At 45.0% G+C, this 13,113-nt stretch overlaps 1 protein-coding gene across 4 annotated transcripts in view; it reads left to right on the forward strand.

Moving 5' to 3' along the window:
• Positions 1-7,107: 7,107 nt before the first annotated feature.
• Positions 7,108-13,113, forward strand: part of TNRC6C (trinucleotide repeat containing adaptor 6C) — a 73,620-nt gene continuing 67,614 nt past the window's right edge. For all 4 annotated transcript variants that reach the window (XM_040244681.1, XM_040244682.1, XM_040244683.1 and 1 more), the window contains exons 1-2: positions 7,108-9,050; positions 9,884-9,905. In XM_040244681.1, the coding sequence (XP_040100615.1) occupies positions 8,910-9,050; positions 9,884-9,905 (163 nt within the window). In that variant the 5' untranslated portion in view covers positions 7,108-8,909. The remainder of the gene's footprint in view (positions 9,051-9,883; positions 9,906-13,113) is intronic.

The raw sequence follows: 13,113 nt of genomic DNA on the forward strand, positions 1-13,113 counted from the left end.
ATAGACGGCAGTCCACCAGGCTCCCCTGTCCCTGGGATTCTCCAGCCAAGAACACTGGAATGGGTTGCCATTTCCTTCTCCAATGCATGAAAGTAAAAAGTGAAAGTGAAGTTGCTCAGTCGTGTCCGACTCTTAGCGACCCCATGGACTGCAGCCTACCAGGCTCCTCTGTCCATGGGATTTTCCAGGCAAGAGTACTGAGTGGGGTGCCATCACCTTCTCCCTAGTTTCCACTATTACTGAAGCATAAATGGTACCACTAATCAAAGCAATGCTGTTTTCTTTAGCAGAAGCCAGATAGACTGAAGCTGGAGTTATTTGTAGTGGTGGTAGACTAGAAATGAAGTGAATGTGTATGAATAGAGGAATAACAGTAAAATATGGGGGGCCTTCCCTAGTGGTCCAGTGGTTAAGACTTTACCTTCCTGTTCAGGGTGTTTGGGTTTGATCCCTTGTCAGAGAGCTGAGATTCCACATGCCTCACTGCCAAAACACCAAGACATAAAAAACCAGAAGCAATATTGTAACATTTAATAAGACTTAAAGCAAAATAGAATATGGTAACATTCACACCACCGTATATTATGTAGCCATTAGAAATGATAGATTAGGGACTTCCCTGGTGTCCAGTGGTTAAGAATCTGCCTTTCAAAGCAGGAGTTGTGGGTTCGATCCCTGGTCAGGGAACTAAGATCTCACATGCTCAGTCACTCAGTCCGGTCTGGCTCTTTGCAACCCCATGGACTATTGCCCACCAGGCTCTGTTGCCCACGCAGTCTTCCAGCCATGACTACTGGAAGCAAGTTGCCACTTCCTCCTCCAGAGGGTCTTCCTGACCCAGGGGTCACTCCTGCACCTCCTGCACCGGCAGGCAGATTCTTCTACCACTGGCGCCACCTGGGAAGCCCAAGCTGCCATATACCATGGGGCTGCTAAGCTGACGCACCACAGCTAGAGAGAAGCCTGTGTGCTGCAGTGAAGAGCCCATGTGCCGCAGCTAAGATCTGATGCAGCCAAAAGTAAAAGATTTTTTAAAAAAAGAAAGGAAAAGAAGTGCTAAGTCTCACTAATAGCCAGAGAAATGCAAAATAAAGTAATAATGAGATAGCATCATTAAATAGACCAGGTCTGTTAGTTGGGAGAACGGGTGAGGAAAGAGAGAGACACATTGAATGAGAAAAACAAGATGCGAAAAAAGGTGTATAACATGATCTCTGTATGACAAAACAATGATCAGATAAAATCCTTTGCAAAAATACATAAATGTGTATGATTCCATATAGTTACATGAACATGGCGAAAGGCTCAGAAGAATATGAACTCGGTGGCTTCATGGGTTATCTGGAAGGGAGGTGGAGGAGAGTGGAGACCGCTGACGGGTGTGGAGAGAGAAGAAAGAATGAGTAAGGGGATGCCAGGCAAATGAGAAACAAAAGCAAAGTTTATATTGGGAAAAATGCATAAGATTACATTTACACTTGTGTGTAAAACCATATATATTTAAACGAAAATTTTAAGTTGAAATTTAACTTAAGCAACTTCCCTAGTGGTGCAGTGGCCTTGGAGTTCAGTCCCTGTTCAGGGAACTAGATAAAGATCCCTTGTGCCACAGCTGAGACCTGGTGCAGCCAAATAAATATTTTTTAATTAAAATTTTAAAATGCAGTTTTCCCAACCTGGTCATCCCTCTTCTTTATTTCCCATACAGCTTGACTTGTAAATCCACCTCACAACTTCTCCACACCGAAAAAAAAAAAATACAGTTTATAATCTTTTAGTAGCCTCAAAAGATAGGTAGAAATGTATTAAATATTACTTGGCCATTTCAGGAAATAAAGTTTCCCTGGGAAAGAAAGTACACTTATCGAATATGTTCTTCCAGTATAAATTTCACCTGAGGGACTTCCCTGGTGGTCCAGTAGGTAAGAGTCCACCTTGCAATGCAGGGGACGCAAGTTCGATCCCTGGTTGGGGAAGTAAGATGCCACACTTCGCAGAACAGCTCAGCGGATGCATTGCGACCAGTGAGTCCGAGCGTTACAAGGCAAGATCTTGCATGATACAGCTAAGACTCGATGCAGCAAATAAATAAATAAAAATGTTTAAAAAGAATTTTTTTTTTCACCTGAGTTTATGGACCAGAAATTGGTACCAGCAAAGTCCTGATTGATGACAGGCTCTTTTTCTCAGTGCCTCAGAGACAGAAGACAGTCCTGCCACCAAGGTGCTTAGAGCCTGGAGTGCAGAAGGAAGCAACACAGTGTTCATTAAAAGCAGGACCTTAGCTCTAATAGATAACATGAGCAGGAGGGCATCACCCAGCAGACTGCTAAGCTCTAGTTGCATTGTGTGCGCATCACTGGTGTAATAGTCATCGTTTGTTTGAGGCATTATTTATATGAATAGCCTGAAAAGCATATTAACCCCTCCTTGTCACTGCTGTGATCCCAGAGGGCTTATAATACTACTGTTCAGAAAGTATTTGTTAAATGAATCAGCCCTTCTGTTTGTCCCTGACGCCTACCTACCACAGTAAATAGCATATGCTGGTTGTGTAGTGAACATATGAGATGATCTTAAGGTTTAGGCTTTCTAGGAAAGGAGCAAATGAAAATAACTTACAAGGAAATGGAAGTCAGGGAACAGGAGGTTTCCGTAAAGATAATGAATGGGTGCAGTGGAAACAGGAGTGAGCGTAGGAGGTTATGGTCAGAATGCAAAGTAGTGACATCTAATGTTTGAGCAGTTCTGGATGCTTAAGATCTAGTAGTTAATACTTTGAATAAAACACTCTTTATTCACCCTTTATGATCAGGGGAAAGGCTGCATGTTTTGTTCTTTGAGGCTACTTTAGCAAACTAGCCAGCTCCCCAACCAGTCTTCCTAAAGCAAAGCCCATGAGGAAGCAAGTCCAGCCCCATGCGCTTTATTTATTTATTTATTTTTAATTGGAGGATAATTGCTTTATAATGCCGGGTTGGCTTCTGCCATACATCACCATGAATCAGCCGTAGGTACACATAGTCCCATCCCTTCTGAACCTCACTCCCACCTCCCGCACCAGGTGGAGCTCCCTGTGTACTAATTGGTTTTTTGGTACCTTGAATGGTCAAACCAAAGATGACCAGACAGTTAAGAAAAGATTCACATCAAAGGGAGCCTGAGGGAGGTAGTGTCCAGAAAGGAAACAAACAATGCAGAAAATTGGAAGAGCTTCAGATAAACTCGAATTAATCTCTTCAGCTAGCATAAAAATGACCTGTATCTATAAAATGAGAACACAGTGGTGTGGGGAAAAAGCAATTACGAAACAAGAAAGTTAATGTAAAATTTTAGTATCATGGAATAGGAAACTCAGTAGAAGGACTTGAAAGATCAAGTCTTGAAAAATTGAGAGCAACCGTAGCAAAAAAAAAAAAAAGTAGAAAACATAAAGGTAGATTCTGATGATCCATCTAATAGACTTAATATGTTGTTCAGAAAGCAGAAGATGTTTTCAGTAAAGCAGAGAACCGAAAGTACCACCTCTGTATTGAAAACGTCAGCCAAATACTAAGCACCAATAGTGGGGGAGAAAGACCCTGAGGTGCACATTATCATGAAATTTCAGAATCCTGGGGGTGACAGGAAGCTTTGGGAGGAAATCACCTAGAAAGGACCTCAAAGCAAAACAACATCAGACATCTCTTAATAGGTAGTAGATGCTGGAATGCAGGGGCGTGGTGCCTTCGAACTTGATTCTCGACCTAGAATTTATGCTCAGCCCAGCCATCAGTGAAACAAAAAGGTAGCTAATTCCCGCATAATTGAGGGCAGCATTCAAGGAGGAAGACAAGGGAAGTCACAGGATGACGGAGTCAGTAAGTTCAGGTCAGCACTCGTGGACGGGCGGTGATGAGTTTGCACACACTGTTCCTTCTGCTTAGTCTGTTTTCCCCTCCTTTCCCACTGCACGGATGGAAATGACACGGTGATACGGAGTTACATATAAGGAACAGTTAAACCATAATTAAAGTAGGCTCCAGAAAGAGATACAAAGGTCCGAGAAGCATGTGAAAAGATGCTTGACACGACGATCATGAGGGAAATGCAAATCAAAACCACAGTGTGGTATTTAGGGTAGTCAAATTAACAAAAACAGAAAATAGAACGGGTAGTTGTCAGGGCCTGGGGTTGGGGGGATAGTGGGGAGTTATTTCATGGGCAGAGTTTCAGTTTTACAAGATGGAAAGAGTTCTGGAGATGGGTTATACGACCATAGGATTGTGACTGTACTGAACTGTACGTGTAAAAATGGCTTAAGGTGGCAGATTTTGTGTATATTTTATCACAATTAAAATTTTTAAAAAAATGAAATGACTGGAGGATCTTAGAAAACCCTAGTAGAGTGCTCCCAGCACAGAGCCAGCTGGACCAAGGCTCTGAAGGGAGTTTGGGCAATGCGGTTGAGGAGAGGACTCCTGTGTTTAAACTGGAGGAGGGCGGATATGTAAAAAACAAAAAACAGAATTTTTGTAGGGAGGATAGAGCAAGAGGAAAAGAAAAACAACTAGGAACTCTGGGAAAAACAGCTACGCAGGAGGTTAAATGTCCGCACTGTGTACTACCTAGCTCTGCACGGAACATTAACATGCTGCTTTTAAAGCAAATACCATTCATTGATTTAATTCATAGTGGAGAAGGAAATGGCAACCCACTCCAGTGTTCTTGCCTGGAGAATCCCAGGGACGGGGGAGCCTGGTGGTCTGCCGCCTGTGGGGTCACACAGAGTAGGACACGACTGAAGCGACTTAGCAGCAAGCAGCAGCAGCAGCAGCAGTGACCAACTTAATGGCCTTGAGCTTGAGCAAACTCCAGGAGACAGTGAAGGACAGGGAAGCCCGGTGTGCTGCAGGCCGTGGGCCGCAAAGAGTTGGACACGACCGAGCGACTGAACAAGTGATGGGGCGGAAGACTGGGGTCCTGAAGAACCGCGTCCACCTCCATCATTGTAGAAATTAAACTGTTAACAACTCATATTGATAAGCTACAAGGATCCAAGCATTTTTAAAGGTATACAACTATACAGTCACATAGAGAATATTCTTAAAGAAACTCAGTGTGTGTGATCTCCATGGAGAGAGCCTGTGAACCCTGGAGAAGGAAGAATCTCTCTTTGCTACATATCTTTTGTACTCTTTATGCTTTCTCATGAGGTTGTATTACTTTATAAATAAAAATGAGATTCAGTGCTTTTTAAAAAAATTATTAATGAAAAATGGCAGAAATTGTATACCAGGAGATAGAAGAAAGTAGTGCTAGTTAGGGGGAATATTAGATGAAATTTTCTTAAAGTTCAAACATTTGAATCATGCTTTAGTCATAGAAACATGACCTCGGGCAGGAAAGTGTAAGGTATCTCAGGGCTACGTGAGATGTTTATTTCCAACATTTTGTTTCAATACTATGAAAGTGAAAGTTGCTCAGTCATGTCCGACTCTGCGACTGAATAGTCCATGGAATTCTCCAGGCAAGAATACTGGAGTGGGTAGCCTTTCCCGTCTCCAGGGGATCTTCCCAACCCAGGGATCAAACCCAGGTCTCCCGAATTGCAGGTAGATTCTTTACCACCTGAGCCACAGGGGAAGCCCCTAAACTGTACTGCTAGGGGAATAGGTGGTTCTAATTAATGTAACTTTCAGAGTAATAAAATTAAGCAAAAATCATTTTTATTCCATCTTCTATAGAATACCTTTTTTAAAAGGTAGCTCTACTTGCCTACCTTATTAAATTTCATATCAGGAGATAATTGAAGGCTTTCATTGTGCTGGAGATTAAGAAAGCATGCACAGATGGGGCAGCTGTAGGGTAAGGGAGTTAGAGAAGGCGAGGTTCGGAACAAGACCAAGACCGGCACTTTCCAGGAACAGATCATCTTTAATGAGGCGGGAAGGGGCAGCAGCCAGATTAGCGAGCTGCTGCACCAATCCAAGAGAAGAGTAGTATATATAGACATATATGTGGAAAGCTACTGTCTTCAGGGGGCCTGTCCTTCTCCAAGGTTGTTCGGAGTATTATCTCTTAAACGGCTGGGACAAGGAATCCTAGAGATCGGCAGGACTGGCTGGGAGCTAGGTGTAATCAACCTTAATGTCCATTTTTTTTCCCCCTTCGGGTGAGAGAGTTCTCTGTTTTGCTTAGAATGGTGGGGAGAACCTGGAGGGGAGTTTTAACTCCAGGCTATTTTGAGCCGTCTAAGTTTCCTTCAGCAGCCATGACATTCCTAGTTTTTATTTGTTCCCTTTTTCCCTAGACGTGTGGCAAGAACGTGGTGATTACAGCACCAATGCATTCTTCACGGAGCTTGACTGTGCTTTGTAAGAATATTTAATCACAGGTTTCTTAGTGTCTCTGCACCTTTTAACATGAAAAGATTCCTAGAAGGTATTACTTTAGATAATGAACGTTTCCCAAGCTTGAGAATTGGACTGACCTCCTTCTAAAAGTTGTTTCTCAACCTTGGCTGGACATTGGAGTCAATCTGGAAGCTTTTAAAACTCCTGATGTCTGAGTTCTGTTCCCTGATCTCACTGAAAACGGTTGCAGCCTTGGCATTGGAAGTTTGTGGAGGGAGGAGGGTCGTTCTGTGAAGAAAAGTTGCTTTTTTTTTTTTTTCCTGCCCTGGGTTTTCATTAGCTCATAGGCTTAGTTACCCATAGCAGGTGGGATCTTTGTCCCCCTTCCCCACCAGGGATCGCACCCACAGCCCTTGCCTTAAGGAGGCAGGTTCTTAACCGCTGGACCACCAGGGAAGTCTGCTCTTAGGTGGGCTTCCCTGCTGGCTTAAAACCGAAGGGCCCAGTATTCTTGCTCAGGAACTCCTGTGGACAGAGGAGACTGGTGGCTTAAAAACGCAGGGCCCAGTATTCTTGCTCAGGAACTCCTGTGGACAGAGGAGACTGGTGGCTTAAAAACGCAGGGCCCAGTATTCTGGCTCAGGAACTCCCGTGGACAGAGGAGACTGGTGGCTGCTGTCCATGGGCTCACAGACAGTTGAACACAGCTGAGCACAACAAGGACAGCCTCTCAGATGCCCCCTCCATCAAGTTGATTCAAATTATTTTCCTTATGCTGGTGCTCAGATAGCTACAGACTGGCGCTAGGCTGAGATCCCTTATGCATGCAGTACTCGTGAGCACTTTTACAAGTTAAAAACAGACTTCAAAATTAAGAAAGTAAACAACAGTGGTGGGTGGAGAGCAGTGTTGTACTGAGGCTTCTCTGTGTGTTGCCCCTTCTCCTGATTCTGTTAACTCCTCCTTCCCACCTGTGTCAGTCCGGGCCCAGTGAGGAGGCAGAGGCTATGTGGCAGTATCGACAGGGAATGTCTATTACAAGAATAATTAAATTGTGCATGCTAAGTCTCTTCAGTCATGTCCAATTCTTTGCAGCCCTGTGGACTGTGGCCCGCCAGGCTCCTCTGTCCATGGGATTCTCCAGGCAAGAATACTGGAGTGGGTTGCCATGGCCTACCTCCAGGGGATCTTCCCGACCCAGGGATTGAACCCACGTCTCCTGCTGCCCCTGCGTTGCAGGCAGATTCCTTACCCCTGAGCCACTAGGGGGAGCCCAATTAAACTGTGGTAAGAGCGGAACTCTAGACGACCGTGTGCTAGCTGGGGCTGAGGGCGAGAGCCTGAGGAAGGCCCAGTTGGAGGGGGCCCCTCCCTGAGGTGGGGCTCACACCCCTGAAGAAGCAGCAGTGCAGCCGCCTGGTGGCAGAGCAGCTCCCCGCATCGCCCAGCTCAGCCAGTGGGCAGCTGGTGGTCACAGGGAGCGCTCCTCCAGCCGGGGAGAGCCGCCGCCAGTAGCCCGGCACACGGGTACACAGGAGTGGGGGGCCCTGGTGGCAGCCTTCCCGGTGTGAGCTGCTGCTGATGGCCGGGCATGCCGGTGTGCAGACAAAGGGGCAGTGTTGGTGCTGCGGGCACAGAGCACGTGGCATCCCCATCAGGAGGGCCACGGCCACATCATGGGGAGAAGACCATAGAGACCAGAGGCCCGCAGGGTGTGTGCTGACAGGGTCACTGGAAGCCGACCCTGGATCACGTCAGAGCTGCTGGGTTGCTAGGAGACTGCCCCTTCTCCCTCAGTGGCCAGAGTCCTCCCCAGGGGTCCTCCGAGCCACATGCTGACCTCGTAGCGGGCCGGGCCCTGCACTGGGAAAATTCTGCGTGGCGCTCACAGGGAAGAAGGGCTTAAGGGAACCCATCCATCATTGCATGGCGTGTGCTGGAGGGTGAATCTGGAGCTGACGGGCGGTGAGTTGATAACCAGCAACAGCCCGCCTCGTGCCAGCCAGACACTTCTGCGACGTTAAGCTGTAGCTCATGAGCTGCCTGACTCTTCAGGAGTTGCTCGGTGCTGTGGTCAGTGTACCCTTCCAGCAGCTCCCCATGCTGTGTAGGGAGCTCTGTTTAAAAAACAATTGGTTTGTCGAACAAACAAGGTGTGCGTAAGAATCGCCTCCAAAGACTCTGACTTGGTTGTTCTAGAGTGGGGCCCAGCAATCTGCACTTTTAATCTGGAAAGTGTGATGATGGTGGCCCCTGAGACAGAAATACTGGTCTGGACTGTAGGAACTATGCCTTTTTCTCCATCTTGTCCTCTAGTGCCCAGTGCCCTGCCTGATAAAAGCTTGGTGTTCAGCAGATGTGGGCCGAGTGAATGACCGCCACCTTGGGCTGTGTGCTCTGGTACTTATAGAGAAGTGGGGCCCTGGAGGGGGGCAGGGGGTGACTGGCCATGTCTAATGCCTCTCCTCAAAATATCCTTTGTACCATGCATAGAACTTTGGTTGACTTGCAACTTTTGGCAGCTAATGTTTTGTTTTGTTTTGTTTTGTTTTCATTTTAAATCATTGATTTAAAATGGACATTAGGCTAATACCGCTTTTCTTTATTTTTAATAGGGAGAAAGAACAAGAAACACAAAAAGAGGAACATTTGATGGAAGAAAAGAAAAAGAAAAAGCAGGAAGAAAAGAAAAAGAAGGAAGGTGCTCAGAAAAAGGTTTGGCTCGAGTTCCTAGTCCGTCGTTTCTGTAGCCACTCTGTGTCTCCCTGCGTTGTCACGGCCGTTACATTACAGAAATTCAGTTTAATGCTTCTGAAATTCGCTATGCTCAATCTATGGAGAAGGAAATGGCAACCCACTCCAGTGTTCTTGCCTGGAGAATCCCTGGGACAGAGGAGCCTGGTGGGCTGCCGTCTGTGGGGTCACACAGGGTCAGACACGACTGATGCGACGTAGCAGCAGCAGCAGGCTCACTCTGGAGTGCTGGTGACATAGATAAGGGTGACAGCCACACAGTGTCTTTTAAAAGGAGCATTAGAGCTGTGTTCGGAGGATTTTGTGTTTATTTTTAATCACTGGTAGTAAAGAACGTCCATGCTATTTTATTTAAACTGAACTGTCCAAAACAACCATGCGTAAGGCCCATTTAACTGATTTTGTTAGAAAAGCTAGAAATAATATTTGCAGCTTTGGCAAGTGTTCTTTAACAACTTCTACTAGTAAATATTACAATTTAAAGTCCTATTGTAATTCTTACCATCAGGCTTGAATTTTAGGGCATTTAATGTACAAATTACACTGTTAACTTTATTCTTGCCTGATTCAATGTATCTTATAGTTAGAACTGTTTATGTTTTAGTCTGTATTAAAATATAGAGTTTAAATGAGCTTCCAGATATACATTTTTTTCCCAGTAATAAATTTTAATAAAGTAATTGAGCAAAAACTTGTTTTTAAAGTTTCTAATATTAAAGTCTGCTTATACACTTTCGTATGAATGTGTACATCCTACACAGTATTCCTAAAGAGTTTTTGATTTTTTTTTTCAGGCTGCTGATCAAAAAACCAAAGGTGAGTTTACTTTATTTTGGGGGGTATATTTTATGGCAATACCAAAGTTTATGATAATGACTTTTTTAAAAATTGGTGGTTAAACACAGAGAATCTAACCCTGTGTTTGAATCTGTTTTTTACTATTCACTGTGAAATTCCTCACTTATCACTGGTTTTATATCTGCATTTAGTTAGCATATGCTTAATCTAAAATGCCTACCGAATGTTGTGTTAGGGTACCTGTGTCTTTTTCAGTTATGGCTTCCTAAGGGTATATGCCCAGTAGTGGGGTTGGATCGTGTGGTAATTTTGTTCCTAGTTTTTTTTGATTCTCCCTACTGTTCTCCACAGTGGCTGTGTCAATTTGCATTCCCACCTACAGTGCAAGAGGATTCCCTTTTCTCCATACCTTCTCCAGCTTCTATTGTTTGTAGATTTTTTGATGATGACCATTCTGAAGGGTGTGAGGTGATGCCTAGTTGTAGTTTTGATTTGCATTTCCCTAATAATGAGATGTTGAGCATTGAAATATACACATTACCATATGTAAAATTTGGAAATTTGCTGTTTGATACCTGATGGTCTGTGACAACCTAGAGGGTGGGATGGAGTGGGAGATGGGAGGGAAATTCAAGAGGGAGGGGACATACACATGTCCCCTTAGGGTGAGTATGTTCCCTGTGGGTAACTACGGCTGAGTCTTGTTGATACATGCAGAAACCAACACAATATTGTAAAGCAGTTATCCTCCAATTAGAAGTAAAGAATTTTCTAAAAATATATATTAGCTTTCTAAACAATGCTTTATGATTTTCCTTTTGATTTGATTTCCACCAATCAATTAAGCCTATAATGTTGATCCAGGTTCCTTAAGAACAACCAAAGGATACTGAATTTCTTTAAAGCTTCTACTTTCTCTTTGCCAACTATTACAATAAAAAGAGATATATTCTTTCTATACTCTTCTCTCTTTGCTTACTAATGTGTGAAAGGTTTCCTTTTTATTCTCCAAGCCCAGAATTGGCATTGGTTGTCCTGACAGGTGTGAGCAGGAACGCATGTGGCTCTCACAGTACCCGGGATGTCTCTGCCCCGTGCTGGTGGGCCAGCAGAAGGGAAGCCGTTCTCGGAGCCTCCTCACTTGGTGCTTGACGTGCTTGGGGACTGTCCAGTGCTGGGGAGCGCACGCAGGACTCGCAGTCACTAGCTCTGTCTAATTTGGGGCAAGGCACTGCATCTCTTTAAGCCTTGGATATCTCATACTTACCATGGGAACGGCGAGGGGTGAGTGTTCACACCTCGCAGAGCTGTCCTGAGCTCCACACAGCTAGGGCTTGGTGCTGGCACAGAGCTCATGCTTCCTGGAGGTTGGCTGTGGTTAATTGTAAGTTGCTGTTTCTGTTGGACCGTCACGTGTAACTGTAGGCGCAGACACTTTTGCCTGGCATTTGTAGTTTTCCAAGTAGAGTTTACGTCAACTCATTTGAACTTCATGATCGAACAGGGCAGGTATTAGTTAACAATGAAGAAACCGTGGCCGACAGTGTGACTTGATGTGGCTTGTTCTTGGCCACGACTTAGTGCGAGGACAGGCCTCAAGGGAGCCTGGGTGTTTGACCCCAGCGTGGTTGCCTCGGAGCTCTCACTGCAGAGCCATGGTAAGAGATGGATTTCGTGTAAATGAACATTTAAAAACAGCGTAGTTTTCAAAAAGGACGTTTTGTCTCTCACGCTCTCAGTGGTTGTGTGAATTTACAAAACACTGGTCAGAAGGGCCCAAAAGGCGTGCAGTCCACAGTTGTTTTGAAATTATGATCTTGAAAAAGAAATAATGGTTTCTTATCATTATCATTTAAAAGTGCCAAATTATTGCTCTGAATTAATTATCCGTTTCCCTTTTTTTTAACATTTTGAGAAGTCTTTACAGCTGGATTCAGTGCCAGCCGACTGTTGTATGGCCACTGTCACCGTGGGTGTTTTCTCCTGAAATAGTAACATTGCTTATGATTGCTCAGTGGTCATGAATTACAGTGTCCCGCCACTGTGCACAGAGTGATTGTTTTCTGTTACTGTTCTGATGAGTGTTTTCACTGCTGACTCCAAACCCTACTGGGTTTTTATCTTCTCCTTTTATCCTCTCTAAAATACTGCTCCTTTGGGTACAATTTGTCAGTAACTGTACTAACTATAACCAGCCTCAGAACAGAACATAATGATTATTAACATCCTTCTAAACAACAGGGGGAAAAAGTGCTTTTTTGAATGATAAATAACAGTGCTGCTAGGTCATTCATTAATAAATATTAGCAGCGCCAAGGTCTAAATTTTTCTCATGATCTCCATTATTACTGGTTCCACTCAAACTTAACTGCCTAAAAAAATTAATAAATAAACTGCCTGCGAGGTGGTGGTTCTGAGTTTCCAACCGGACCTGTGTGTCAGATGACATAGGCTGGGCCTGACCGAGTGTTGAAATACACTATACGGATACACAGAGCACAGACCTGCTTTGCTAACCGTCCAGCATTTTCCTGTCTTTCCCCTGCTCCAGAGTCTGTAGCCAGAGGGGCAGACCCGCCTTTGCCTTAGGCCCTCTCACGCCCCCACTCCTCGGAGGCCTGAGAGGCCTGAGACCGGCACCCTCACCAGCATCGGCTTTGAGACGCACCCTGTCCCTGAATTAGTTCCAGTCGTGGTCGGTGCCGTCTGCCGTGTCCACACGAGTAAACTGAAGCTCTGAGAGTTTGTCCAGTGTCCCCAAAACCATATAACTGGTCAGTGGCAGGGCTGACATGCGCAGAGGCTTCCTGAACTTGCAGCATCTGTGAAGGGCACACAGCAGACATTTCACCCAGCAGCGACTGTATGTCAGTACCTACCGTGCTATAGAACAGTCCTGTATCGGGAAAGGGATGCTCAGAGCTCCTGAGTAGCAGGGCAGGGTCCGCCTCTGCTTCCAGAGGCAGGTCTCCGACCTCCTGGCCAGATGTGACGGCCCCCACTACAGAGTCGCCAGAAGTCAGAGAGCACTGCTGCCGCCACACAGCAGCACCCAGAAGGGCCAGGGCCCAGTTATGGGAACATAGCAAAGAGTTTAACAATTTGAGTGAGTCCAGGAGTTGAGTACTCTTATGTGAGAGGCTACAGTTATAAATAAGGTGATATAATACAGTGAGTCAGTTAGCATAGTAGAAGTTTGAGTTCATTTTATTTTGATAAGTAGCGC

Source organism: Oryx dammah, unplaced genomic scaffold (genome assembly GCF_014754425.2).
Source record: "Oryx dammah isolate SB20612 unplaced genomic scaffold, SCBI_Odam_1.1 HiC_scaffold_8, whole genome shotgun sequence".
Taxonomy (NCBI): Eukaryota; Metazoa; Chordata; class Mammalia; order Artiodactyla; family Bovidae; genus Oryx; species Oryx dammah.